This window comes from Rhynchophorus ferrugineus, unplaced genomic scaffold (assembly GCF_030347505.1).
Source record: "Rhynchophorus ferrugineus isolate W39M unplaced genomic scaffold, kcgeb_rfMv2 rfM1, whole genome shotgun sequence".
Taxonomy (NCBI): Eukaryota; Metazoa; Arthropoda; class Insecta; order Coleoptera; family Curculionidae; genus Rhynchophorus; species Rhynchophorus ferrugineus.
The window spans coordinates 85,308,015-85,334,969 of record NW_027472580.1 but is presented as its reverse complement, the minus strand read 5'-3'; the positions used below and the strand labels follow the sequence as shown (position 1 = coordinate 85,334,969).

The following is a 26,955-nucleotide window of genomic DNA, read 5'->3' as shown; positions in this document are numbered from 1 at the left end:
CAAGCCATTATTGTGCATTAATTGTCCTACCTTAATACAATGACGTTATTTCTTACAATTCAGAAAAAAACATTTAGAATATTCCTGAAGCATTACATTTGAAAGGCTTCAAAGCTTGCAGCTGATTCGGCTTATTACTTCATAGGTAGATACTACTTTTTTCTCCTGTATTATTAATCCCAAGTACTGCTGGATCCCAATAGATATTTACAATAGCTTGTCAACACTAGTCATTTCCTCATTAATTCTCACTACGTCTATTGTTCGCTATTTTTTGGACCTTTCCGAAGTAAATCTTCATTCAGACTACTCAGTTGATTGATTCAATTACTTAATGACGCATCTCTCAACAAGTCTCACTACTAAAATAATAACTTTTTGAACAAAATGAGCTATGAGCTAGACTGGTGTCGTAACCATTGGCCTTCTTTTTGGATATCTATGTCCTTATTAATATCCTTCCTATTGCAAACGTTTTTCTATTATTGGCTGACCAACTCTTGACGTTTGCGTCTATTAATATTCACAACTTATGTTTTTTTTTCGACTTTCCTATATGCGGCATCAATATGACCACTTTCAAAGATTTAAAATCAAGCTCGATAGTCGGGATATAATAGAGTTGCATAACCATATGCTTCCACAAGCTTATGAATGATCAATTTTAAGCTTTTGTATATACTAATAAAGATCAACCGACATAAAGAAATTGTCGTTATTAACGGTGATGCCACCGAAACCTATGAATTTTGAACTATGATCATTTCAGGAACTGATCTTATTATTATTTCATTTTGCTTATAATATTACAGGTGCAGTTTCTCTGATTGCAATTATTAGGTCTTACGTTGAATAGTTATTTAATAATTGTTCAGATTGACAAAATATGGTTTCATTTCCAAATGTGATTTATAGTTTTAATGTTTAGCATTTTTCTAGGGCGTCAAGGATTGTGTATTTGTAATTTATGGAGTCTGATCAAATATCAGTATGCTCTAAAATTACATATCATATTAAAGCTACAGTTTACTTTCTGCTAATCGATCAAATGTATCTTTCAGTTATTGAAAATAATTGAAAATTATTGAATATAATTGAAAACCCAAAGGACTGATGTTTTTAAATCTTAGATAATGGATATTATCAAATAATATTTAGGCTATTTTAATTCAACACTTATACACTTTTTTCAGGAACAGGCGAGAAATAATCCTAAAAAACAGGTTAGTGCTACTATGTTAATTATAATGGGCGACTAATTAATTTTGAAGGATTTTCACATTTTGATATATAAGGGTTGTTCATCACTAGTCACAACACTTTTTAATTTTTCTAATTAAATTCGATCAAAACCTCCTTTTTTAGTATCTTCATGAAAATGGAAGCGTGTTGATCGAACTTTGTTTTTTGTAATATCACTTTGTCACAGTCATACTGTTTTTAATTGATATTTATTCTTACCATATTCGATTCGAAAGGCATTAGTTTGAATCTACACTTATGCTACATGATGTGTTCATTCGGTTCGAGCTTCCAAGTCCTCTTTTTTAATATTCTTTTGGCCTGAATGTTCTTTTATTCTTTCTAAGACATTTTTATCGACGAAGTATATTCTTTGTAACACTTTGTTCATCATTGAAAGAACTTCGAAGCTGAATGACACGCCACAAAAGTTGTTTTCTGTTTGGCGATTTACTGTTGATAGAATATGTTACGTTGTCTATTTTATATCCTTCAAAGTTAATTCGCAGACACAGATCATTATTTAACCTCCAGTGGTGCGTTTCTAACAAATCACTCGAGTAGCCCGACCAATAAAACAACCAATACTGTTTGAATGCTGTTGTTTGATTCTAAATTAATGCGGCAACATTCCGACGTGAAGTGGCTGTTTTGTTGGGCGAGCTATAGTCATCTATATCTTATATCAACTTTACGGTTTTGGACCTGAGCAACCAAAAGCTGTTTATAAGGTAAATTAGAATTAGAAATAGGAAATTGCGACGCGGTGACGTCAAATTTTTGGCTCAAAGGCATGATGATCGCTCATTATGTCTTCGTCCGAAAATCCTTGGTATCGCCTTTCGATTTTCGTTTGTATCTTGGTGTAACCATTCTACTTTTTCCCAAGTTTTACGGGAAAAAATGTGAATGGTGAAAATATATTTTGAGACCCATTCGAGCTCCAATCTTGTGGTAATATTGCAACAAATTGTCGATTACTTGTTTGTAATGCGGTTATTTGTGGTTACCGAGAAGGTTGTGAACAACACTTTGAAACGACTGCCCATTTGCCATTACTATATACTTATTTACTTACAAATTGAGCCATCACAAAACAATTTCGGCACCCATGGCTTGCTAGTGTTTACTAGAGCAAAACCTGAGTACTGGAAGTACACATCTGTGAGTGCAATAATCATGATTCTTGCACGTCACCGAGCATATAACATCCATATACGCAACGAAAACACTTTGAGTCCACTTTGCAATCCTGTATCTGCATTTTCACGTATTTCGAAAGCCAATCACGGTACCGAAATGGGGTTTCAAATAATTTTTATAAGTCGTCAGCTGATTCTCGACACACAGACACACCTGCACCAATCTTAATACACGGATTGAAGATTTGATTTCGGGGTATCAAATAACGTGCAGTCTAACATTATATGTTCTTTTAGTATAAGTAATCACAATTATTATATAAAATGAAATAAAGTAATTTTAATTCGAGTATATATACAAAACGTCAATTTTTATCGCCGTACATTTAGACCCAGCTCTGATGTTTTCCATTTTCCCATGACTGCACGTAAAAATCATCTCATGCATAATTAATTAGCACAAAATCATCAGAAAAAAAAGGTCAGAATCGTCGTCGATGATTTTATCATTAACGTCCTGTAGCCCGTCTTTTCGTTTTTTAATTTTAATTCGAAACTGCCGTTCTAACATTTGACGTGGCTAATAAAAAACAGATATTTATATTTCCTACTTTCCAATCTTTCACCACTGCATATTGTTAAGCAAACCGTGGCGACGGTACGAAGGGGGGAGCGGCGCGAAGGAGAAGGTCTACGGACGGGGGACACATCCAATGCTAATTATGCTTTTAAAATGCATCCTTTATAAACAGTTGTCGTTTAAACTACAATTTAAATGTTTTTTGTGTTTTTGCTGAGTTATTTGTTCTTTTTTCTGTTGGAGATTTCTTTTAATTTTGTTTCATTTATGTTTTTAATGTTGTTCATTTTAAACTCACTTGGACTATGATAACTGTTTACTTACAACGGAGTTTTATTGGATAATCTTCTAATTATAGGATATTGATGATTGATTGATATCCATACTGAATCATAATTTTCAAATTCAACACTCGGTCTCTTCTATTTCTTCTTCTTCTCCTTCGTATTCCTGTTTATTCACAAATTGTTTAAATGAAGGTGTGTCAGCTATCTCTTCAGTGACATAAATCCTCATCAGCAGTATTTAAATCAACATTCGAGCAAGACTGGCTGAGGCAATAATACTTTTCACATTCAGATTTCGCACTACATAGTACATACTTGCTGAACGAAAACTATACCAAATGTATTGGTTCATTGAACGCAAATCCAAGTTATCATTAGATAACAAGGTATTGCTGTATGAGCCTATACTTAAGCCTATTTGGTCATATGGAATCCAACTACGGGATACTGTTAGCAAGTCGAATATAGCAATCATACAACTGTTCCAAAATAAAGCTACATACCATGTCTCTACTGACGTGATGCAACGCCATATCCCTCTAGAACTTCTAAAGAGTGTAATTCAAAATGTTTTTGTTAAGTAAAACAGTGTTAGTGCACCCCAATGTGCTCGCTAATAACGTTATTATAATATATATGTTATAATCATAAATGCTTATTGCTTATTGGGTAAGTTGTTGAACCACTAGTAGTAATAACAAAAATCATCGGTAATATAGAACCCAAGTAATAATAAACCCAACATTCTCATGTTTCAAAAACAGTTCCTTCATGAAAAATTACTTTCTTCATAAATCTTTCCTTATACGAGAAAGTGCACATTTTTAGGCAATCCGGTAAATTTTATAAACTCATTAGCGAATATTTCATCTTCAAAATTTATTTACAAAGTTTTTTGATTTAAGATTCAATCAAATATTTTCTCGTGTCACTTTGACTATTTCTGGAAACACCACTACATTGTTTTGAATGAAATGAGACTCCGACAAGTCTTCTTTTGTTGAATAAAAACTGTTTCAAACAGAATATACTACTGTTTCGTACCAGTTAGAAAACTAATATGTTGATGTGTATGTCAGTACAGAAAAAGTAATGGCATGGTATTCAAAGAATAGTATTAAGTAATTATTTGCAACAAATAACGCCTACTAAAATAGAAAAATTCATGTAAAAAATAGATTATTGTTACCAGTTTGATATCAACATATAAATATTACGTATATAACTAGAACGTGTTCTATGTTTAGTCTCATAGAAATTTATTTTTATTTTACACCAAAGATAGTTTTAACCCATTTTAAAAGATGGGTTAAGTAGAGAGTGAGAATCATGCTTATTTCAGGTGGAGATAGTGCAACAGCTCGAATTTACCACGAGCGCAGCCAACTCTCAACCCCAGCAGATCAGCACGAATGTAACTGTGAAGACACACGCAAACGCTAGCGTCAAGAGCGACGTCTCGTCCCCGAAGGCCCCCACCCCGGGCACCCCCGGTCACACGCAAAAGACAAACATCGGCCTGGACGTGGGGACCCTTGTCGAATGCGTCAAACAGGTATGGGATACAGTTCGAATTTAATCTATTTTAGAAGGTTCTGCTATGCAAAGGCTATCAAAAATATCTATATATAGTTCAAAAAAATAATGATATATCGATAATTTTTTGGGCATCCCTAATCGATACTTCTCTACTATTATCCCATTTGAACCAAATTGGGATATGTATGGTAATAGTTTTCTTTTTCTTGAGGTAATTTCCAAAATGAGAAGGAGCTTACGACAAAACATTCAATATTCCCAACACCATTTCAAGATATTATCATCATATTGAAACTAGGAAATAATTTTTATGTTATCCCCGATAAATGGTGCCAAATATCTTTCGATGTCCAAAATGTCATTCATCCGTAATCCATTTGAATGGTTTACGCGAACTTATTAAGTTATACATATTAGCATATTAACCACGAACTTTTACCTAGACCTAACGTTTCCACCCAGTTTTCTCTCGAAATTTCACCAAAGGATATTTTCGTTTTATTTTCTAAATTAATTAGCCAAGAAAAATTAATTAGCGAAAGAGTCGTCCAGACTCTCAGACAATTGGGTTGGGACGTAAGACAGAATCAATAAATTTGATTAAAAAAAACCTTTTAAATAGCAACACGAAACCGATTAAAATAAAATTCCATATAAAAGGTTACTTTATACAAGATCTTATTTAACTAATTGAACTTAAATTAGTTGTACTCAAAATGTTATAAGAGAATGTATCGAGGGTTGGAAGTAATTTTTAAGGTTAAAAAGCAATTGATAAAGTGTGCTTGAAAGTTTATTATTCCTTAATATGTTTATCTGTTAATTATTAAGATTATTTTTCAAAATGTTCTCTACTAATGTACTGTTTTCATGTAGTATTTACCATTTGTTCGTGATATAAGGAAATAAAATTAACCGGGTGTAAAATCAGGGCTATAGAGACGATTTATAATCGACGTTTTTCAAAAAAATACTTGTTTGTCGAGATAATAGATGCTGGCTAGAATGTTAAAGAATGAATCCAAATGTATGGCAACCAAAATGGCAATAGTAATTTAACGCTATCCGAAAATAATACTGGGTGTATCGGAAAGTCATTACCGGTTTTTTTTTCACAAACAAAACTATATAAATTTCAAAAAAATGGAAAAATGTATTTAAATATTGACCATTTGATTCTATAAATCTTGCCCATCTTTCAGGCAATATATGGATGCCATCGCAAGAAATTGTTTGTCCCTTGAGCAAAACCATTAATCGAGCCATTTTTTAACTTCTTCAAAATTAGCGAAGTGCTGCTCTGAAAGTGCATATCCCATTGATGCGAAAAGTTGATAGTCGAACGAGACAAGTTCGGGGGAGTACGGCGGGTGCTATAATATATCCCATCCAAATGCTTTCAACGTTTCCTGGACCGGTTGTGCTTGTCACTGTTAATTATCACCGGGTTTCAATAATTTGTAATACACCACGCCATTCTGGTCTCACCAAACACAGAGAAGAATTTTGCGACCAAAACGATTTGGTCTTGGAGTCGATCGGTCGAATTTGCCAGGTTTCAAAATAAATCCACTTTTTCACCAATCCACCCATCATTATTCCATGCAGGAATGACATCCGATCCTACTTTTGAAGCAGCGCATTTTATATTTTACGATTTTTCGATTTTCCATTTGTGGCATCCATCTTCCCATCTTTTGGATTTTCCCCATTGCTCGCAATCGGTCGCTAATAGTTTCTTGGGCCACATTTAATGGTTCTGCCAGTGGTTTTTTAGTTTGGGTTGGGTCTTCACCCAATAACTGTTGCAGTTCCACATCTTCAAACATTTTCGGTCTACCAGAACGTTCTTTATCTTGCACATCGAAATCACCATTTTTGAATTTTCTTCAGTTCTTCAGCGGCTTTTTCTTTTGATTAATTAAGAAAGGTAATACGTGCCGCAAATGCACGCTTTCAGTCACAAAACTAGGCATTCTTCAACTTTGATTTTCGCAAAATGACATGCGTCCAATCATAGCACTGCATACTTAAGCCTGGCGACACCTGTTAAAAAAACCGGCAATGGTTCTCGGGGAAACCTGGTGCAGGCAAGCCTTTTAATTGGTCTCCTGGTCCATGACTAATTCATCCAACTATAATCTGATAAAGTAAATCTTAAGATCGGAGATATTTATTGCAAACGATTATTTTCTAGGAGCCCGACAGTGAGTTTGTGGACCTGGACCAATGCGCCGCCGCCCTGGAGAAGGACGCGGTCACCCACGGTACCGGTTTCGGAGGATTCGCCGACCTCATGGGAGACGACACAAACGATGAAATCATGTCTTCGGCCTTTAAAGATTTGATATCGGACATCAGTAATTATCCAGACTACCCCGATTTAATGAAGGCGTTCGATTTTGGGAATAAACCCGCAGATAACAGCAATGCCTTAAAGGCAAGTTTTTTTGTTGATTTAAGAAGATGTAAGTGATTAATATTTATTGGTAATACAGGCAGAAGAACTCAAGGAACCGGTAAACACTCAACCAGGAAATGACATGAAACATACTCAAAGTCCTTTGTTGGGCAATCAAAGTAACTTTTCACCCGCAGTGTTTGAGAAAAACCCCACCGCTGCCGTCAATGCCCGTCTACCCTACTCTAACATGGATTTCACTAAAACGGAGCTGAGTCCTGCTGCTCAAACGTTAAAACAAATGGCTGAACAACATCAACACAAGGTAAGTGCTACTCAAATCAATATACAGTAAAATGTCTTTATTCGCAGAGTATATATTTTGAAAATATAGATATATAAATTGTAAATTTGTTTTAAAATGAGATTTTTCTTCTCATTTTATTCTAGTTAAAAAGAGACAACGCTATCTGATTACTTTGAACACGTAAACCAATGAGCCTGTCAAAGTCGTCTGGTTGTCAGACGTATGCAAAATTCTTGAAAGCAATAGTGATAAGAGGTTATAACTCTAACCTATCGCCAACTATCGTGGCTGTATAATTAACTGTAGTTTTTAGATGTACTGTAATGGTTGTACAATCATTTTATTTAGATTAGAATTTTGTTGTATGTCAAAGCCAAACTGAACTAAAACTAAAGAATTGATGCGGCAACATTGCGACGTTTTAACGTCACAAATTTAGATGACGTATGTACAAAATAACTTTGACTATATATATACTATATATAGTGTATTCAAAACGATGTCGGATGTATTATCTATTCTAGATTGAAAATTCGTTCACTTTTCTTCCCTCTCGTTTTATTCTAATTAAAACTCGCTTTTCTTGTTTCGATAAAGTTCAAATCGTTGCTTAATATTTATGATTAATCTAATTAAAAAAATTCCAAATCTAGAAATCACGCCTAGAACTCTACCGCATAAGTAGTGTGGAGAATTGTTCAATGTAAATACGATGAAACAACTCTAACCTATAAACTATTGTGGCTATATAATTAATTGTAGTTTAAGTAATTCGATAATGTATACATTACATATAATGTGAGCGTAACTTACATATTATAGCATTATTTTTGTTTCATTTATGTATGCATGCATATATATATATATATATATATATATATATATATATATATATATATATATATAAATATGTCAAAATAAACTAAAACTTGTTGCAACGTTTTGACGTCACAAATTTAGATGACGTGATTTCACTGTTTTATTGAACGCATATACTTCACATTGTCGCATTCAAATGGGCAAAATAACTCTAATAAAGAATCACAAAAATATTTTTAACAATAATATACTGTAGAGAGATTACTTTAAAAAAGTATTTTAAAATTAAATGTAGGTTTACTAAAATACCAGAATTAGCCATTTTAGCTCAAAACACCACTAACCACCATTTCAACGTTGCAAGATTTAAACTTTTTAGCACCCTCCGATATTTTATATCAAAAAAATAGAAAAAAAATACACGTACTGGTGGATGTTTGATTATCTTAATATTTTGATGGGTTTTGATTGATACTTGTTGAACGCTTGGGTTTTAATTAATATTTTTCTTTGTATTTTGATATTATATGGCCATTCAGTGCCAAAGAGCGGTGAATGTTCATTGAGTTCAGTTAGAAGCCCATTTTTTCCGTCTGGTTGGCATTCGAATATTTTAGAAACATACTCTAACCACATTTTTCTGTATTGCAACGAAAAAAAAAACAACTTCTTTGGAATTCCTACCGAAACATTTTACTTTAACTACATTTTTTGCAGAAATATTTTTTGAATAATAGAAAGAAATAATATTTATTACGAGTGAATTTATGATCTTAATTACGATTTGCTCGATTATATCAATCCATTGGAATGTATATTTTCAAAATATATCAATTATGTCCCATATTAATGAAAACGTTAATACAGAACTACTATAGAATAACAATATATATTAACCAACAAATAATTATATTATTTTCAGAATCAGATGGGTTTGAATTTCAACCCGGCAAGTCGAGCGCCGAATTCCCGTTCCCCATATTCCGATTTCCCGTTCCAAGGGGACTACGGAAGTCCCAACTCGTCGAACGCCACGTTCCACAAGAACGGAGCCGGTTTCCCACAACCGGACATGATCAAGCAGGAGATGATGTTCCAAAATAACGATTTCAATGACATGAAGAGGAAAGGAGCGACATCCGGCGGTGGGATGTACACCACCAAACAGCAACAGTATTCACCTTATGGCAGCCCCGGCCAGAGCGGCAGTCCGGGTTTTCTGAACTCCGGCAGGGGAAACGGACCCAATACCGGACCATACGGAGGCGGGACACCGCCACGACCGCCATCCGGCTCCGGCGGCAACACCCAAGGACCTGGGGGTACATCCGTACAGATCAACCAAGCTCAACAGCTTAATATAAACCAGCAGAACCACGGCCATATTCAGGTAATTTGATACGTCGTCGAAGGAGTGGAAAGCTAGGAATAAAATAGTCGTTTAGAACTTTTCGGGTTATTCGCGCGACTTTAGTCGAACAAGGACAAATTTAACCGGAAAAAAATCGGGAACACTGCTTTCCGAGCGATTCAATCAGCAATAAATTCCCAACGTTTCGGCCGGCGGAGGCTTTCTCGGTATTACACAAACATTTGAGACTTGCGAAAAGCTTACATCTAATAAATAACTGGCGGGATACGAAACGAGAGACCTTCCCGGGACGAAACAGCGGGACCGGGGGACGTGGGGGGTTACGTTGTCCATAAATCAGTCCTCCTCCATTATGTCCACCGTCCTAAAACGACCGTAATGGGATGGTCGGCGGCTGGTCACGTGAACAGCTATTGGAGGCGGTGGCGGCGTGGGCGTAGGGGGCGGCGGTTATTTCGTTTCGGGGGAGGCGACGGTCGGGGTTTTACGTCATTATTTTATCGGTGTAGGGTTTGGAAGTATGCGGCCATTACCGATAATTGATTTAGAAATCGAACGATGCGGCGCACGAAATGCGTTCCGTATAAACACACTCTCCGTGCCTAATTGGTTTTAATTCGTCGCCGATACAAGTAATGGATGCATATTTAATATCTGTTGGTCGGTGATAACCGAAACTACTTAGCGGACAGTATTATATTAGGTCCGAACCGCTAGCCATTTATATAATCAGCGACACTGCCGAATCCACTGGCGAAACATTAACAGAGACCGTAAATCTCCTTTACTAGTTCCATTTTTAGCGAGAACAATGGCGCCCCCGGTCGGCAAGCCCAACTAGATAAATTGACATATTTATCATAGGCCCTAATAGAAGGCGATAAATCAGAAGCACCTCTATAATCGCCGCTGACTATAACTGATGTCTGGACGCTCGATACTAAATTGGCAAATAGTCAGAGCCAGTCTATAGGATATTAACTATAGAGCAGACTTACTGAAAATTATCGTTCGTATTGCTCCAAAACCTTTCACATTATGAATACCAGTCAAAAGTTGTAAAATTATTGATAACAAGAAAACAGTTCATTATAATAACTTTTCTTAGATTTATGTAGGATGTATCACAATGAAACCAAGTGCATTAAATGAAAAGTAAAAATATTAGCCATTATTTATGAATTTTACTTAGTACTATTCATTATTATTCACATTATTCCTAACTACTTGTTACTTATTACAATTGATACAATATTATATAATATGCCACAGATAAATTGCTCATATAAGGTGTATATCAGCAGAAAAAAAATATCAAGATCGAAATAGTTAGATGAACTAACGAATAATTTGTCGCTGATATCTGGGGATGTAAAAAATATGGCTTGGAAAGTGTGACAAGAAGAGTCTAGTATAAAAATGTAATTTGAAATATGTAGAATGAAGTCTTGGAAATTCCGTCAATAAGAAGTTTAGTTAGCAGCAAAAATATTATAATATTTTATATAATAAAAATACACGGTATTTATTAGCCAAAATTCTCTCCCATTTTACATCTAAGCATAAAAAAAGTATTTATTAAAATGTGTTTTTTTGAAACTAAGAATATAGGCTGAAAATTATTCTTCATATGATATTCATATATTTCTGTATATAAATATATAGAATAGAGGAAAGCTTTTATTAAATAGTTTCTGTATTTTGCTAATGATGCTGTTCTGATATTTTAAAAACTCTTTTGATACTATACACCTAGTATACTAGTAATATATTATTCTTATCCAAATAATATAATTCTGTAAAATAAATCATTTAGGTGGATTTTAATAAATTTAAATCATTTTATTGTTTCAAACAACTATTAGGATTTAAAAGCTAAATCAAGTTTATTCAAAATCGTTCTAGAGTTTGGGAGTCGATAATATTATTAAAGATGTTTAATACATCTTTATAATTGACTCTGTAGCTATTTATATCAAATTGATGTGATGAAATTACTTAAATCCATAATACGTCTAAGTAGACCTTAAAATTTAGGGCAACCTTTTTACATGAGCAATCAGGTTGAGGCTAAACTTCGGAAAATATAGTTTCCACTCGCGGTATCCCCGTTTGAAAACGCGGAACTGTGTCAAGGCGTTAATTAGAACACGCCCGCCCGAAGCTGGAGCGAACGGTGCAAGGATGAATCATATTCGATTCAACAAAAACTAGCACGAAATTTCCATGGATAATTACTATGCATCTCGTTCGATATTTCTAATGATAAATTGTCTGTATTCTGAATTGTAACGCATATTGATTTGCGGAGCAATGTTACCGTTAAACATTGTTCATATACTTGGTAATCGGGATAAATAACAAATTTAACGCTGCAAGAAACGACACATTTTAAACTTTTTGTTTCTTGTAGGTCTCTGCTGGTCAACAAATGCATCTTAGCGGAGACATCAAGGGAAACGTTTCAATTGCAGCGCAACAAGGAATTCATTTTAACCAGCCACACGGCACGAACGCCTCCTCTAGTCAAAACCAACAAAATGGTGGAGGCGCGCAACACAGTCCAATGGCAGGTGGATTAAATACCCACCAACAACAGACCCCGAATCAGCAGATCGGTGGTAATATTAACAGTTTGGGTCCACAAATGACAGGAGCAACAATGGGTGCCCCTCAGGCGATGGGCGGAATGCAGAATCCTGGTGGAACAATGGGAGGCCAAGGTAGCATGCAAGGCGGTATGAGTGGCTTAATGGGTGGCCCCAATATGTCTCACGGTAGTGTAATGGGTCACGGCGATTCGTATGCGATGTCGCAGTCGCAGACGATTAATTTCACGCAGCAATCTTTAAGACGGGCTACTGGCCCAACAGGTAGTTCATTTTGTATGTACAACTAAGTTATATTATATTAATAAATTGTATTAGTAGGAATGAGCGCACAAATGGGCGGTCCTCCTACAGGCCCCATGGGAAGTGCAACTATTGGTCCACGACTGATACCTGCTCAATCTCTGGAACAACAAAAACTCCAGCAAATGATGAGAGCTCAGCAGGCAATGCAGAATCAACAATTGAGACCCCCTCCACCAGATTATAAAACCAGTGCAGCTTTAGGTCAAGGCATGCAACCTAGGTATGGTGCGCCGGCGCCCCCACCAAACATGAGGCGCATGCCGCATCAACCTATCCCGCCTTCGGGTAAGTTACTTATATTGTGTTTTTCTAAATGAGACGCTTCATTAAGGTATTTCTTTATCCTCAGGTCCAATGATTCGATCCAATGTATATATGTTGCAACAGCAGCAGCAGCAACAACAAATTGCGGGAAGGACAATATTTAATCGTGAACCAGGGCCCATGGGTAGCATGGGAAGTATCCAACAAAATAACACAGAGTGGCGTCATTTGTTAATGACGCAACAACAGAGTGCAAACTTCGGATCAATGCGTCCTACATTCCAACAAGGTATGCTTTTATTTTACAATTATATAATTTTGTACTGATAAGTATTTGAAAGGCTATATAGTAAATACATGAACAACATTTTTAGGAGGATTCAATATTAATATGGGTGGTGGTTCTATACAACAAATGTCGGCGTTGCAACATCAACAGCAACAACAACAATTGCGAGCTCAACAAGCCAGCATGGGACCAACACAAAACCAACTAGGTCAAATAATGGGCACCCAAGGCAGTCCTATGACCCAAATTAATTCGGTTCTACACATGCAACAGCAACAAAGTCTTATGCACCATCACCAACAGCAGCAGCAGCAGCAACAACAACAACAAACCGCGCAGGTAAATTCACAGGTTTATAATTAAAATTGTTATTTATTTAATACAATAGGATCTTGCTATGGTAATTTGTTGAGAAACATTTGTACAAATTGAATTCAATTGAAATATCTTCAATACATTTCTATGACTTTCTAGCAATACAGTGAAGTAGTTTTGAAGCTATCGATACATCTGGCCGCATTTCAGAAACCTACGCCGCCTAGGCATTGCTATTTTGTTTTCATATTTCTTGCAACATGTTGCATCATTGCGTGTGATAGTATCGCTGACATTTTTTTCTTCATCAAAATTGTTTAATTGTCAATTTTAATCAGCTGTAAAGGTTCCATTCAATTTTAGCAGCTCTTAATAGGCTATTCCTTGCTCTAAGCCTTTAATTTTATTTAATATTCCATTTTGATAGCTAGTTTATGTTTCGGATTGTTTCATCTTCAATTCTTGTAAATCCACTTTTCGTAAGTAGCTAAAGTACACTGCTAATTTTATTTTCTTAAGGATAGAAAAACGAGAAACATAAAATAACAGTATCATTCAGTATTGAAATTCCAGCTGTCTTTCAGGAATAATTGGTGTTGATTATTGTTAATTAATAAAAATACCAGATACAAATTAATTAATGAACCTAACATTACTAAAATGAAAATGTCAGTTTGTTATGTTATGATTATAACTTTATGAAATGGAATGAATTACAATTTTAATGACTTATTATCTTTCAGATGGCCATTTCAAATCTACACATGCAACAATCTCAATCAATGGTCATAAATAACCATGCGCTGCAGCAACAAGCCCAGCAACCAACTGGAGCCAACATGATAGGTACTAGTAACGGCGGTAACACCTCGGCAAACGCTGCTAATGGAAATAGTAACGCTTTGGCGCCCTTCAATCCCCACACTACCGATTTTAATTTTGAATTCTTGGATAATCTTCCTGGAACGGGCGACGGTGGTTTTACCGAGCAAGAACTGCTCAATTCGTTTGGCGCTGATGGCGCTTTCCCTCTCGACTTTTAAGGAGTCTTTTTGTCCCGGACGAGTCAATTATCAATACATGATGGATTTCTGTTATTCTGTCGTCGATCGGGGTGTCGTTGATCTCAGTCGATACGATTATTTTTACTTTATGGAGTGTTGTATCATGTATCATGTACATTTTTTGAATAAATTTAATTCTTCCTCCTAGAAGAAACAGGAATTTTGTGCAATATACGCGTTCCGAAAATGACCAAATACACGACTGATATAAATGAGACACCAAAAATGTACTCCAGAATATCCACACAACCGAAACTGTACTCAATAAATCCACCAATTTCTCATTTTTACATGACAAACAAATGAAAACTTTTTGTTAATATTTTTATAATTTTTTGTAAATATTCATATTTTACCGTGGTTTATGTTATTTTCATGTTTTAAATATGTTTTTATTAATGATAGATTTTTAAAATAATATATAATTGCTTTATTAGTATTTGTATAAGAATCTAAAAGAAATATTCTACACGCACAAACAAAAATCAATAACAAAAAAGAAATAAATGAGTATTTTCATGACACCGATTTTGTTTTAAAGTAATCTTTTATTAGTATTATATTGAGGAGTAAGATATTCAAAGTATTTTAATTTTCTTAGAACTAAAGCGACAGTATAGAAGAAGAAAAGTATTTCTTAGTTTGGGTTCATTCAGATTTACTAAGAATGGGTTATATGGATTGTTTAAAAAATTTTACATCTAAATCTTTAAAATGGTATGGTGTCTTATTTTACTTTCAGATGTGTTGTCTCTTAAATATTTGTTAGGGCCTTATATAGTTTCTAATAGTTTTCTGTACTGGTTTGATTGGTGCCAAAATTTCAGTTTGTTCTTATGGAACAAAGAGTTAAATAAATCGCATGGAAATAAAAAGATCTGTATATACTTATGGTACAAATTCAAGAAAAATACAGATATTTATTTCACAGAAAACTATTATAAACTGGTAAACACTAATAGAGAAATCCAAGACGTTTTTTCATTAATAGTTTATTTTGGACTTTCTTCGACACAAATAAAATTAGAATTTTAACTTTTGACACGTTTTTACATACTGCCTTTATTTTTTATTACTCTGTATTAAATATATATTTGTATGTAAGAAATTATCATTTAAATTTCAAAAAGAGATCATATCAAATATTTTGATAAAGATATATATCATTTCTCTATTTACGATGTTAGTATAAAATAAAAGAAAGGGATGTCTTGTGGTCGAGAAAAGATCACAAAACTACATAACCATCCCTCTTATCCATTATTCGAGCTGCTGTTTCGAAAAGTTGCTGTATCGGCATATATCGAAACAGGGGTACTGTTCTCGCAAAGATTTAGAAAGTGCTTAAGTAGTCAATATTAGGAAATTTTTAACAATTGTCTTTAGATTCAGAATGGAACAAGAGACATTTTCTGAGAGTCCAATATATACATTTAGGGAAATATAAAAACAGGTGTAGTGTTAGTTTGTGAATATATCTGATGCAGACTTATTTTTAGAAAGTTTCGGTGTCTTTTCTTACGACCACATCACTAAAAATTATCACGAAAATTTTGGGAACAAAAAATCGAATAGGGTTAATTGTAGAAGGCTGTTTTTCTTTTTTTTTTTCTAAAAGTTTTTCTGCATATCTATATTTACATTGAAAATTATAGTCAGATCTCGATAATTCTAGTTTTAAGATTGATTTAAGTGATATTATCATTTGATCAGAAACAGGTTGAATTTTGTTACGGCTTGTCACACTCTTTTAACTCTTACCATTCCGAGTAATATTAGTAATAATGTGATATGCGAAAAACATCAGTACACTATGTTATCTGTACAGAATGCAGCCTGTTTTACATTATTTTGTGTTCGAAATACCTATTTGTTTCCTTTAGTTTACTAACATTCCATCTTATTTAATTGATATATTGAAAAAAAAACACCCAATTCCATCTCATGTTCAGTATTTAGAATACAAATTTTTGTACATATTCTTTAAAAATTATTTGTATATATAATTTTCAGTTAGCTGTTGACTTATATTAGTTTTCAACGGACCACAGTTTTATTTTTATATAATTAATTTATGTGTGTGTACTTAGGTAAATGAAATTGTTAAATTATAATGATTTTTACAGACATACAAGAGTTTATATTACGATTATATATATTCCATGTTTTGTAGAGATATTTAGTAAATACTGATTCATCAAGTCATTATTCTTTTATTATTTCAACAATTCAAGTTTATCTAAAAACGTGTAATCACCTGATTTAATAAAAAGGGCGGAACTCTTATTCAAATTATTTGATTGATGAATCATATTACAAGTGATTATTATGTAATTAAATAATAAACTTTCAAACTTACCTGGCTGACTTTTATTTAACCACTATCAACTCTTACCGATAACAAAACTATTTAATTATTGAAACATATATGGTAATTCTCACAAGACTCAAAATTGAAAAAAATAAGATTAGTATTGTTCAGTGTTATTTTCATCAATATTGGCACTATAATATTGAGTGTTCACATAACACAATTTTATACTCCATTTTTCACAATTTTTTGACATTTCCTGTTAAACATTCATTTGTTTTTTGCACATTGCCAAGTTTTGATCAATGTATTAATTTTTGATTTAATTATTTAATAAAAGTGAGTTTTAATGTTATTCTCATTATATTTTCTAACACTGGTTATACTTAATATTAATTTAAATGAATTTTTGTATAAACAATTAACATACCTGAAAAAGTAACTTAATTTTTGTGGTAGTAACATTAGTGTTTTAGAAGTAAATTATATTATTTATTAATAATCTGTGTTAAATAACCATTTTTCTGTGTAGTTTGTTATAGGTGTAATTGACGTTGAATCATATAAGTATTAGATTGAAAAATTAATGTACATATTTAAGTGGTTTTTCAAGTTTCTATTGGATAAGGATTTATTTAATTGTTTTAATACTCACTTTTAATTTATTCTTCACTATGTTTTAAATAGCTCTAAAGGTTTAAATTGCTCTTCATATTTTAAACTAAGCTGTAGTGGCGAAGTGTTGAAGATTTTAAATAATACACAGGTAATGTTGATATTTTTTATTAATGAACATATAAACGGTACTATTGTATATGAAATAATTCATTTATAGATGTTATAAAAATATGTTAAGTATCTAAGAAATTGTTGTGTAAATCAAATGCTTAATTAATTTTTTATTGAACATTTGCTTGTCTTAAAAATAATCTCCCGATCTCAAATCGTTTATCTTAACAATACCAAAACTTCATAAGTGATAAAATTATACAAAATTATAGTATTTTTGCCATGTAAATATTTCCCTTGATGCAATATGATATTTGCAATATATTAAAACAAGATAAACTAAAGCAACACCTGATTGTTCAGTTAACTAAAACAATAATCGATCACTACGAACACTTGTTGAATTGTCATAACAGAAGAAAAATAATGATGAAGTCCACTTAATATTATTAAAGAATCTCTTTGAGAGATATACTTAAAAACAAATATAAAAAAGTAAGCAGGTACAAAAAACTTAACAACTATAACTGATAGATTTTGAAATAATTTGGAACAAAAAAAATTCAAAATCACAATGGAGAAGTTTGTGCGCCAGCGAAACAATATAAATGGCTGGTATGTAATATATGAAGGACTTATAGTTAGAATATGCAAAAGTTTTGATATTCCTAACTGGTAATAAACGTGGTCAGAAAACCGATAAAACCTCTTAAGATAACTCGTTTAGTGTCAGTTAAGGATATTTTTTGTTCCAAATTATTTTTTAAAACATATAACATAAATATATAAAATTGAACACTTATATGATAAAGGATTATACAGTTATAACATCTCCGAAATATAAAATTATTATAATAGAGCCAAATAAGCCAATATGGCTGAAAATATACCTTGCACGCTAAAAATGACACCTTTGAACGGCAATATTTTCTAAAATATACTTATTGCCGCTCGAACACTGCCAAAATCTATCACAGATGCACACTTGTGGCAACCCAGTGTGAGTTCTTGATGTGTTTATCGTTGTTGTTAGTAATACAAATATTGTCAAATAAACGGGATTAGTAAAAATAATCAATAGTTTTATGATAGCCACATCAAAACTCTTAACTGACTTATACCTGCTTACTCTTACCAAGTATACTAAAGAGATCTTTTCTGTATGTGTTGACCAACTTTTCTAGTTCTTCCACCTGAGTTTTGAGCTTAATATTTTTCTCGCGTAATTCGTCCGCTTCCTTTTCGTACTCTTGCTCTTTTATTTTCCTCTTCAAACGCGACCGTCGCGAAGCCTCGTTATTTTTATCGCGTAATTCGCGGTATTTGGATAATTCGGTATCCTTGGAACCATCACTGGATAGGGAATCGGTACGTTTAGGAGGCCTGCCGCGCGGTTTTCCCAGTTTCGCTCTTTTCACAGGTGTTTTTTTCACTTCGTAGTCCGAATCATCGGTGGAATAGTTATCGGCCGTGTCGCCGTCCAAGTCGTTGAGGTTGACGGTGGATTGCCTGTTGTTACTGGGTGGAATATAGTCTTCGTCATCGTCATCGTAGAATGCCTTTCGTTTTCTCGGCCTTTTTGAAGGCGGTGGCGAAGTAGTCGTGCCAGAAGATGGGGAATATTGATCTTCCGAACGGTTGGTCTGCACAGAAAGGAAATCGGCATCGACGTTTAATACAGTAATATCCTGAAAAATGAAACAAACTGTTAGTTGCCATATTTTAAAGCTGTTAATAATTGCTTGTTTTGAATTTCATTTAATATTTATATAATAAAGATATTAAAAGTGTGAAAGAGTTACTTGCATTATTGTTGGTAGTAATAATTGTGATTTATTTTGTTTAAGGGATCATCTTTATGTATGGTTATTAGCTTTCAGCCATGTTCAGAAAGCTTTCCAACTTATTATTTTAACAACAAATTCGTTCAATCGTTAATAAGTTTACTACTATTTTGAATCGAAATTTAATGAAAAGGATTAAATTTTACATGTTTTAATGAGGATTGAATGTACATTATATATATTATATATACTTATTATTCCTCTTTTGAGATATAATTAGAATTAATAATTAATCTGACTAGTGCTAGTGCTATAAAAAATATTTGGATGGATGGGAGATGCATTCTTCTCTATCGATTAAAATGTATCACGGAGAATAATTTTTTCACACAACTAATTATTTTACCGTACTACAAGCTATTTTATACATGTCTTGGATGTTGCTTACCCCGTTAACTAGATCGAGTAGATCAAACTCGGAACCCATGTTGACAACATCTTCAATAAGATCCGGGGTATTAAGCGCCGAGGGTCCTTCTTCTTTGATTGAACAGTTGAATTGATCGATATTGAGGTTGAGTTTTGGTTTAGTGTTGCAGTGGCCACTGTAGGGACTGGTGGCCAGCTGTTGATCGTCTGCCGGCGATGATACGTATGAATATTGATCGTCTTGTGGCGACGGCAAATTAGAACTACTGCAGTACGTAATATTACTATTAAGATTTATATTATCTAACGACACATTTGGCTGTCCTTTGTCGGCCATAAATGATGGTATGGCGACTGGAGCGGAGTCCCTAAGGAGCTGGGACTGATACAGGAACATATTCGCGTTGTCGTTAGAAGGCGCTGGTTGTAATGCACCGGAAAATGGATACAGCTGTGCGTTGTATTCGACTTTGACTTTGAGGTCCTTGTCGTCATCATTAAATTCGGGAAAGTCGAATGCGTCCTTGTCTGAAATTAACAAAAGAGAAAGGTCGGTCACTCCAGTAATCTGCTCTTACTCAAAAAAAAATAGCGGGTGGGGGGTGTATCGGAAGGGCGAGTACTTACCGAAAATCGGGGTATTTAGTTCATCTGTATAGGCGGTTAATTTTGCGTTTGGGTTCGCGACTGACAAAAGAGCCGACAAGTCGCCGAACTCTTCCATTTTCAATTGAATGTCGTCGCTGTGAAGCATGTTTAGTGGTTTTGAACTCACCTGCTGTAAAACAAAACAAAAAAAACCCTGCTTAGTCCAAAACTTCTGGAAGTCTCCAAATAAATCGAACCATGTCAAAGCAAAAAAAACTATTATTATAGTTTCGTTTCATTTTGATTTTTCCAAAAACTAAAAGTCTAAAACGATAATAACAATTAATAATTGTTAATATATTTTAAATATATAATAATAAATATTAACCGAAACTGTAATATTAAAAATGTACATTAAATTTCTCATATAAGAATTTGTAAAAATAATATAAATCAGAAACTAATATTACTGATCAAATTATAAAATTATTTTATTACAAAATAATAAGATTAATTAATTTTAATCAACATTATTGTATGTTTTTACCAAAAGGATAGTTACTACCTGTTAACGTGAAGTCGAATTATTTTTGCCCTTTATATTTTCAAGAATATTATTGTTTTATAATTCATTTCTCTATAAATTTTAAAATAAATCGCTATTTTAAAATAATAGATCACCATTCCTAAATAGTTTTATAATTCTTTTAAAATAGAACTTTTTCTTGAACAGCCTTAATCAATCGAATTATGTAGGTTTGGTTTAAGTATACAGCCAGATAAAAAAGGTATAATGTATGTATGTTAAGAATTATATACATTTCAATAAAATTTGTAAATAAAATATAAGATACAGATATGAGTATCAGATAACAATGGCTCCATTAATTATATTTATCTACAGTTTGGCACATTCATGATAAGTGTTATCAAATGTTTCAAGTGTAACTATTATTAAGTATCAACAGTGATACTAATAGCTAAATAATACGACACTTTTTTTCTTCACAAATTATCATTAGGATTCATACTTTATTAGTTTTCAAGGCTATCTTTTCATTACCTAATTCATGGCCAAGCTATTGTATTTTTTGAATATTGATTTTATTATTAAAATTATTAAGGTATTACAAATGTAACTAAAGTGAAATTGTGGAAAACCAAAGAGAATGATAATGTTTCTAATTTCAGAAATTATGAAAATTCTCTCTGGATAAGTTGGCAACTAATACTGAAACTGATTACGTTTGATCTAGATTTAGATCATGACTATTTGTCGCCCATTTTCATAAAAATCAATTAATTGATATTAAAAAATTTAGTATTATATATTTTTAATGATATTCCTCTTAAAATTATTTAATTATATATGTCCACAATTAAGCTTATATTCCAATGACATAAAATTACTTTAATATTCCCATGAAAATAAAATGTTGGCTTATTTGCTTACCAATTGTATTTCTGCACCAAATATTTATTTATAATTTATATCTTAATGAACTAATATTTTAATTAAAATATTTAAATAAAAAATTTAACAATAAAAATAAAAAAGATATTGAATGTGTTTTACTTTTTAATAAATTATGACTAATAATAATTCTATTAGGTAAAAGTCGCCATCTTGTTGCGAATCATTGTTGTTACATATAGAGAACTCTACTTGTTCTAGAACATCAATGGAGATATTAGAATCGGAATGACCTTGAGGAAGATAATGTTCCTAATTTAATAACATTTTCATTCTGAAATATCATTTTAATCATAAATACTCCTAGATAATATTTATAGAAAAAATCTTCTTTCTTGTGATTCATATAACTTTTACAAATTATTCAAAAGAAAACGAAAGAATAATAATAAAATAAAAGTATATATACATGTTGCATCAAGGATGACTCCGTCCAGCTTTAGGCTTGACCCTGGGATCTGTTGTTGAGTCTCCTCAATATCTTCAGAGTTTTGTTAAGCACAAACACACTGATTCTTTTTTCTCTTTGAATGTATTTTGAATCAATCAGCTTTAACACTAGTGACAAAAGAAATGAACGAAAAAATATCGACACTTAATCTCCTGCAGTGATTCGTTGCGGCTGATTCAATCTTTTACGGGATTTATAATCTACAGAACAAAATACATGTGTGTGAGAAGTGACGGGCAAATTTTTCAGTTTCTTTTTATTGACATAATTGGTTATTTCTTTTTCACTGAACCGTATTTGATGAGATTCAATCACTATATGGTGAAAAGCTTTCGGATATCCAGGTATTTATAACGTTATCAAAAGACTGTGTTACCGCGAAGGTGGGGAGGGGGCTTCGGACGCGCTTATGATTCAGCGAACATGAGCCGACTGCGACCGACTGAAGATCTGGCGTTTCTTCCGTTGGCGATGTGACGTCGCGGTCATACGTGTTCAAACTCGTTCGACAGTATGTTATTTAGTTTCCGTTCTGTACTTGCTCGGTTTGGTAATTTCTGAGAAATCGTGCCACCTTTTGGCTCTTATCAGAACCAAATTGAGTGTTTTTTGTGCAATATTTGCCGAAAATAAAATCAATATAAAGTGTCACTTTTACGTGAAATAAATAAAATAAAGAAGAAAAAGAAACTTAAAAAAACTGTTGATTATTTATTGAAGGTACATACATTAGTTTTGTTAACTGTTTGGATCTCATGGTTTTAATTTTATTCCGGTTCAAGCCAATTCAGCAGGAAACTATTCAGTTTCCGTTCTGAGCTGTTCTTTATTTGGCTAATTCTGGGAAATCCCGCCATCTTTTAATAATTATTGGAACTATCAAGGCTGTCGTGAAATATTAAAGTATGTTCGTCTTTTTTGTTATACCTTAAGTTTAAGTTTGTTAATTGTTCTTGTTTGAAACTATATTGGAATTTTGTTGATTCCTTCTTGATTATTTTTTGGTATTCTGTTTTGAAGTTACTCTTAAAATTATTTTGGGCGAATTTCTTAAATTTATCAAACCTTTCTAGTGATGGCTTATTATTTTTTTAATATACATATCTGCCAATGCCAGAAGTGATATATGATATTTATTTAGGTTTACTATGTTATTACATTATTCCCGTTCAACATGGAAATAATGAGTTATAAGTTTATTTTTCATTCTTTTAAAATATATAGTTTTTTTTTTATTATTTTTTGGTTTTTATATATATTTTTCAATATATGTTGGATTTAATTAATATGGGTTTCTGTTTAATATTTGAAAGTTGTTATATTTTAAATTATTTTTAGGGAGTTTTTCAAACCTTTTTTGCGATGACTTATTATTTTTTTGTGTCAGACAATGACAGAATGTTTTATTTCGATAACTAATACCGATAATGTCTTTAATATTTGCGATTTTCTATGTTTTAATTCATATTATTATTACAACAATCGAATAGTACAGACTACTAAAATATAATGCAGAAGATTATACTTCTTTGCCTTTGTTTTAAAAGTTTGTTCATGTTCTGTACTTAGTGTCTAGTCCTTTTAATGAATTTTAATGAAATATTGATTGTTTAACTGAAATTTGGATAACTTTATTGATTCATATTACTCAACATAAAATCTATACTTTTAGACCTTGTTATTACATTGGATTTTGAAGTAAATTACCTCGACGATTATTGACATTAATGTTGATTGTTAATTCTACTTTGTTAGATTGTTCTGTATGTTTTAATTATCATTTTGATGGCTGTTTAAATACATTTTACACATTTATTTTTATAAAAAACTCTATGCATTCATTCAATACCCTGCGATTGACTGCAATTTTGTTTAAAATGTTTAGATTTACATCGTTATTTAATATTCAGAATTGGTTTTTTAAAATACATTTTTAGTATAAATTATCTTAGCATATATGTAAAACCTTCGGCTAAATTTAAATATTGATAAGTGATATTTAGAAAACATACAATACTACAAATGTTAATGGTTCAGTTTATTTATTCCGATACCAAATTAACATACTCATATACTTTACTAGTAAGGACTTTATAACTATTGTATCAACATATTTCAATGTTTTGCTGAAGCATTATTTATTATACGAATATTATATTTGAAAATGTATATTTTATGAACTAATTTACAGAAAATAACAGAATATAGCTTGTATAAAAATACATAATTTTAGAAAAACATATACAATACTATAAGTATTAATGTAGAATAGACAAACCGATACAAATGTGTTTGAATCTCTTAAAAATTGGTCCAATGACGATATTTTTACTGGAATACTCATACTGATACTATACCGTTTGGAGGATGACGAAGATATTTTTGCAACATGTTTATTCATAATGGTAGTCTACTTTGTGGTCTAAATTCAAAATTGAGTCGCTATCAACGATTTCATCGCCAATAATAACAATCGATAATCTCCAATTACCGTCAAATTAACCTTAAGGAAAATAAAACACTAGATCGTAGGAATTCCTTACCTGTGAAGGTCCAGTAGCCCATAGCGTGGACGCTGGGCCAATAAGAGGATTGACGTCGTGAGGATTCACAAACTGCATTGATTCCATCTCGGCAAAGTCCCCGATATCGCACTCCTGGGCAGTAAGCATTTGGAGGTTTGTTTGGTATGTATGTGTTGTCGAGTTGTACTGGGTAGACAAAGCTTTCTCGCCATGATGCTGCTTGAGCAGGTACAGATTTGGTGAAGACCATTTTGATAGGGACTGCAACAAATGGAGAGATTTTGGTCAGAAATTGGATAATTTGTTGAAAAATAGTAATTTTCTTTTCTCGAGCGATTTCACTTTTGAGCAACAAAAAAACCGTTATATAGTTGCACTTAGTGTGATATACGTAATATTTATTTCCGTATTGATAAAAACAGTAGTAGGTGCGGTTAGTCTCGGAAATATACTGGGAAAAACCTTTGGGAAAATGATTACTGCTACGCAAGTACTATTTCCAATAATTCACCATCAATAAGAGTAGCAATTAATTTTTGCATTATTATAATGTTTAAAGTTTTTAATGAAAATAACACATATGGTAAATAAATCAATTACAGTATAGACTTACGCAACCTCCGTCGGCTCCCACTGAAAAAGTTCGCACAAAAACTAATTCGAAATACCGAAATTAACGTGCTTATATACTAGATGATAAAGTGGCCCTGAATTTCCTTATCCAATGAGAACAGTTCCACCATTTCCCTGTGACGTGCGTTTTAATCGCAAACAACTTAAGATCCTTTAAGTATCCTTAAGATTCTAAATAATACTCGTAGGAAGGAAAGTTTATATTAGTATTATCAAATTTTAAATACAATATTTTCAAGTACGTCGCCAATTTTGATAGAAATATTTACAATTTATTTATCAATTTGTTTGATATTGTTAATATTGATTAATAAAGAGATTCGACACATTCGGACTAGATGATAGTAAACTTACTAAATAAATAAGTGCAGCTGGCTTTTTCCCCTGTACTTCGAGAACAGATTCTTTAGAATCAGGAGACTATAAGAAACTAAGGTATATTAATACCCCGACAATGAAAGAACATGATTGAATAAACTATTACAAAAATAAATACTGAGGAGTCAGTTTGAGCGAGTATTTCAAGGGAAAACTATGGAAAAATGTAGTCTCATAGAAAATAGAACCCAAATAAACTATTTTCGCACAATTAGAAGGTAATTTTCTTAATCAAAATGATATATAATAATAGATGTAAGCCAATTAAAGAACATGAGACACTATAAATATAGTAAAAACATGCGAATTTGAAATCAGAGCAATATATCTTACATTAAACTATCTTATAATGTATAGAACCTATACGTATACATAATAAAAAGTCATAAATGTTAGGAGAACCAAAAAATGAGACGACCTTTCGAAGCCAAAGAAGACGCTCTCTGCTCGTAAGTGGTACAAGATGGCGAATTGGGAAAAACCAGCTACTCACTTCAACCAGTCTGTAATTTAATGGGTATTTCGAACATAAATCATGAGAGAAAATTCCCCGTTAAGACCTAACAAAAATTGGCGAGCAAATATTTTTTTCTTAAACAAATAAAATAAATTAAATATACTTAATTTAGTTAACATAATTTAAATAATTATAATACAAAGATAAGAGTACAAAGCCTACGAAATTATATTCAGATTTTTCGGTTTTATATTATATGTTCGTCTAAAATTTCTCCAACCAATAGCAATGAGAGATTGACAAAGGCTTTTTCGCTACGTTGATCTTAGTTTAACCTTATTTGTGTTAAAACGTCCTAATGACTTGAAAATAGTTATTAAATAATTATCAGATATATTTCAAATGACTTCTATTATTATCTAAAATAATGTTATACAATAAACACTTAAATGCGATAGTGATCCTCACTATCATTGGTTACAAATAAATTGTGTTCACATTTACAACGTAAAAGTTTATTAATACAAAACTATTTGATCTACGCAATAATATTTACTGCCGTAGTAATATTTTAGCGCATCTTATCGCAGCGTGCTGTTCTATTTTTAATAAGCTGTTATCTAAACGAATTAACAGAAAGTGTTTAAACATTATGGGGAA

At 32.5% G+C, this 26,955-nt stretch overlaps 2 protein-coding genes across 12 annotated transcripts in view; one reads left to right on the top strand and one right to left on the bottom strand.

Moving 5' to 3' along the window:
* LOC143191328 (uncharacterized) overlaps window positions 1-16,894 on the top strand; it is a 144,538-nt gene extending 127,644 nt beyond the window's left edge. For 4 of the 8 annotated variants that reach the window (XM_076396267.1, XM_076396309.1, XM_076396318.1 and 1 more), the window contains 9 exons: window positions 4,594-4,806; window positions 6,988-7,234; window positions 7,293-7,516; window positions 9,240-9,707; window positions 12,103-12,562; window positions 12,617-12,889; window positions 12,954-13,157; window positions 13,243-13,496; window positions 14,216-16,894. In XM_076396267.1, the coding sequence (XP_076252382.1) occupies window positions 4,594-4,806; window positions 6,988-7,234; window positions 7,293-7,516; window positions 9,240-9,707; window positions 12,103-12,562; window positions 12,617-12,889; window positions 12,954-13,157; window positions 13,243-13,496; window positions 14,216-14,515 (2,643 nt within the window). In that variant the 3' untranslated portion in view covers window positions 14,516-16,894. Of the gene's footprint in view, window positions 1-4,593; window positions 4,807-6,987; window positions 7,235-7,288; window positions 7,517-9,239; window positions 9,708-12,102; window positions 12,563-12,616; window positions 12,890-12,953; window positions 13,158-13,242; window positions 13,497-14,215 lie in introns of all 8 variants that reach the window. The other 4 variants (XM_076396291.1, XM_076396323.1, XM_076396280.1 and 1 more) reach the window with 3 other exon arrangements.
* Window positions 16,895-17,614: 720 nt separating this feature from the next.
* Window positions 17,615-26,955, bottom strand: part of LOC143191378 (uncharacterized) — a 43,778-nt gene continuing 34,437 nt past the window's right edge. For 2 of the 4 annotated variants that reach the window (XM_076396402.1, XM_076396393.1), the window contains exons 3-6: window positions 24,846-25,088; window positions 20,417-20,567; window positions 19,809-20,317; window positions 17,615-19,264 (exon numbers count right to left, since the gene is read on the bottom strand). In XM_076396402.1, coding sequence (XP_076252517.1) covers window positions 18,692-19,264; window positions 19,809-20,317; window positions 20,417-20,567; window positions 24,846-24,974 — 1,362 coding nt within the window. In that variant the 5' untranslated portion in view covers window positions 24,975-25,088 and the 3' untranslated portion in view covers window positions 17,615-18,691. Of the gene's footprint in view, window positions 19,265-19,808; window positions 20,318-20,416; window positions 20,568-22,260; window positions 22,401-24,845; window positions 25,089-25,440; window positions 25,577-26,955 lie in introns of those variants that run through there. The other 2 variants (XM_076396409.1, XM_076396418.1) reach the window with 2 other exon arrangements.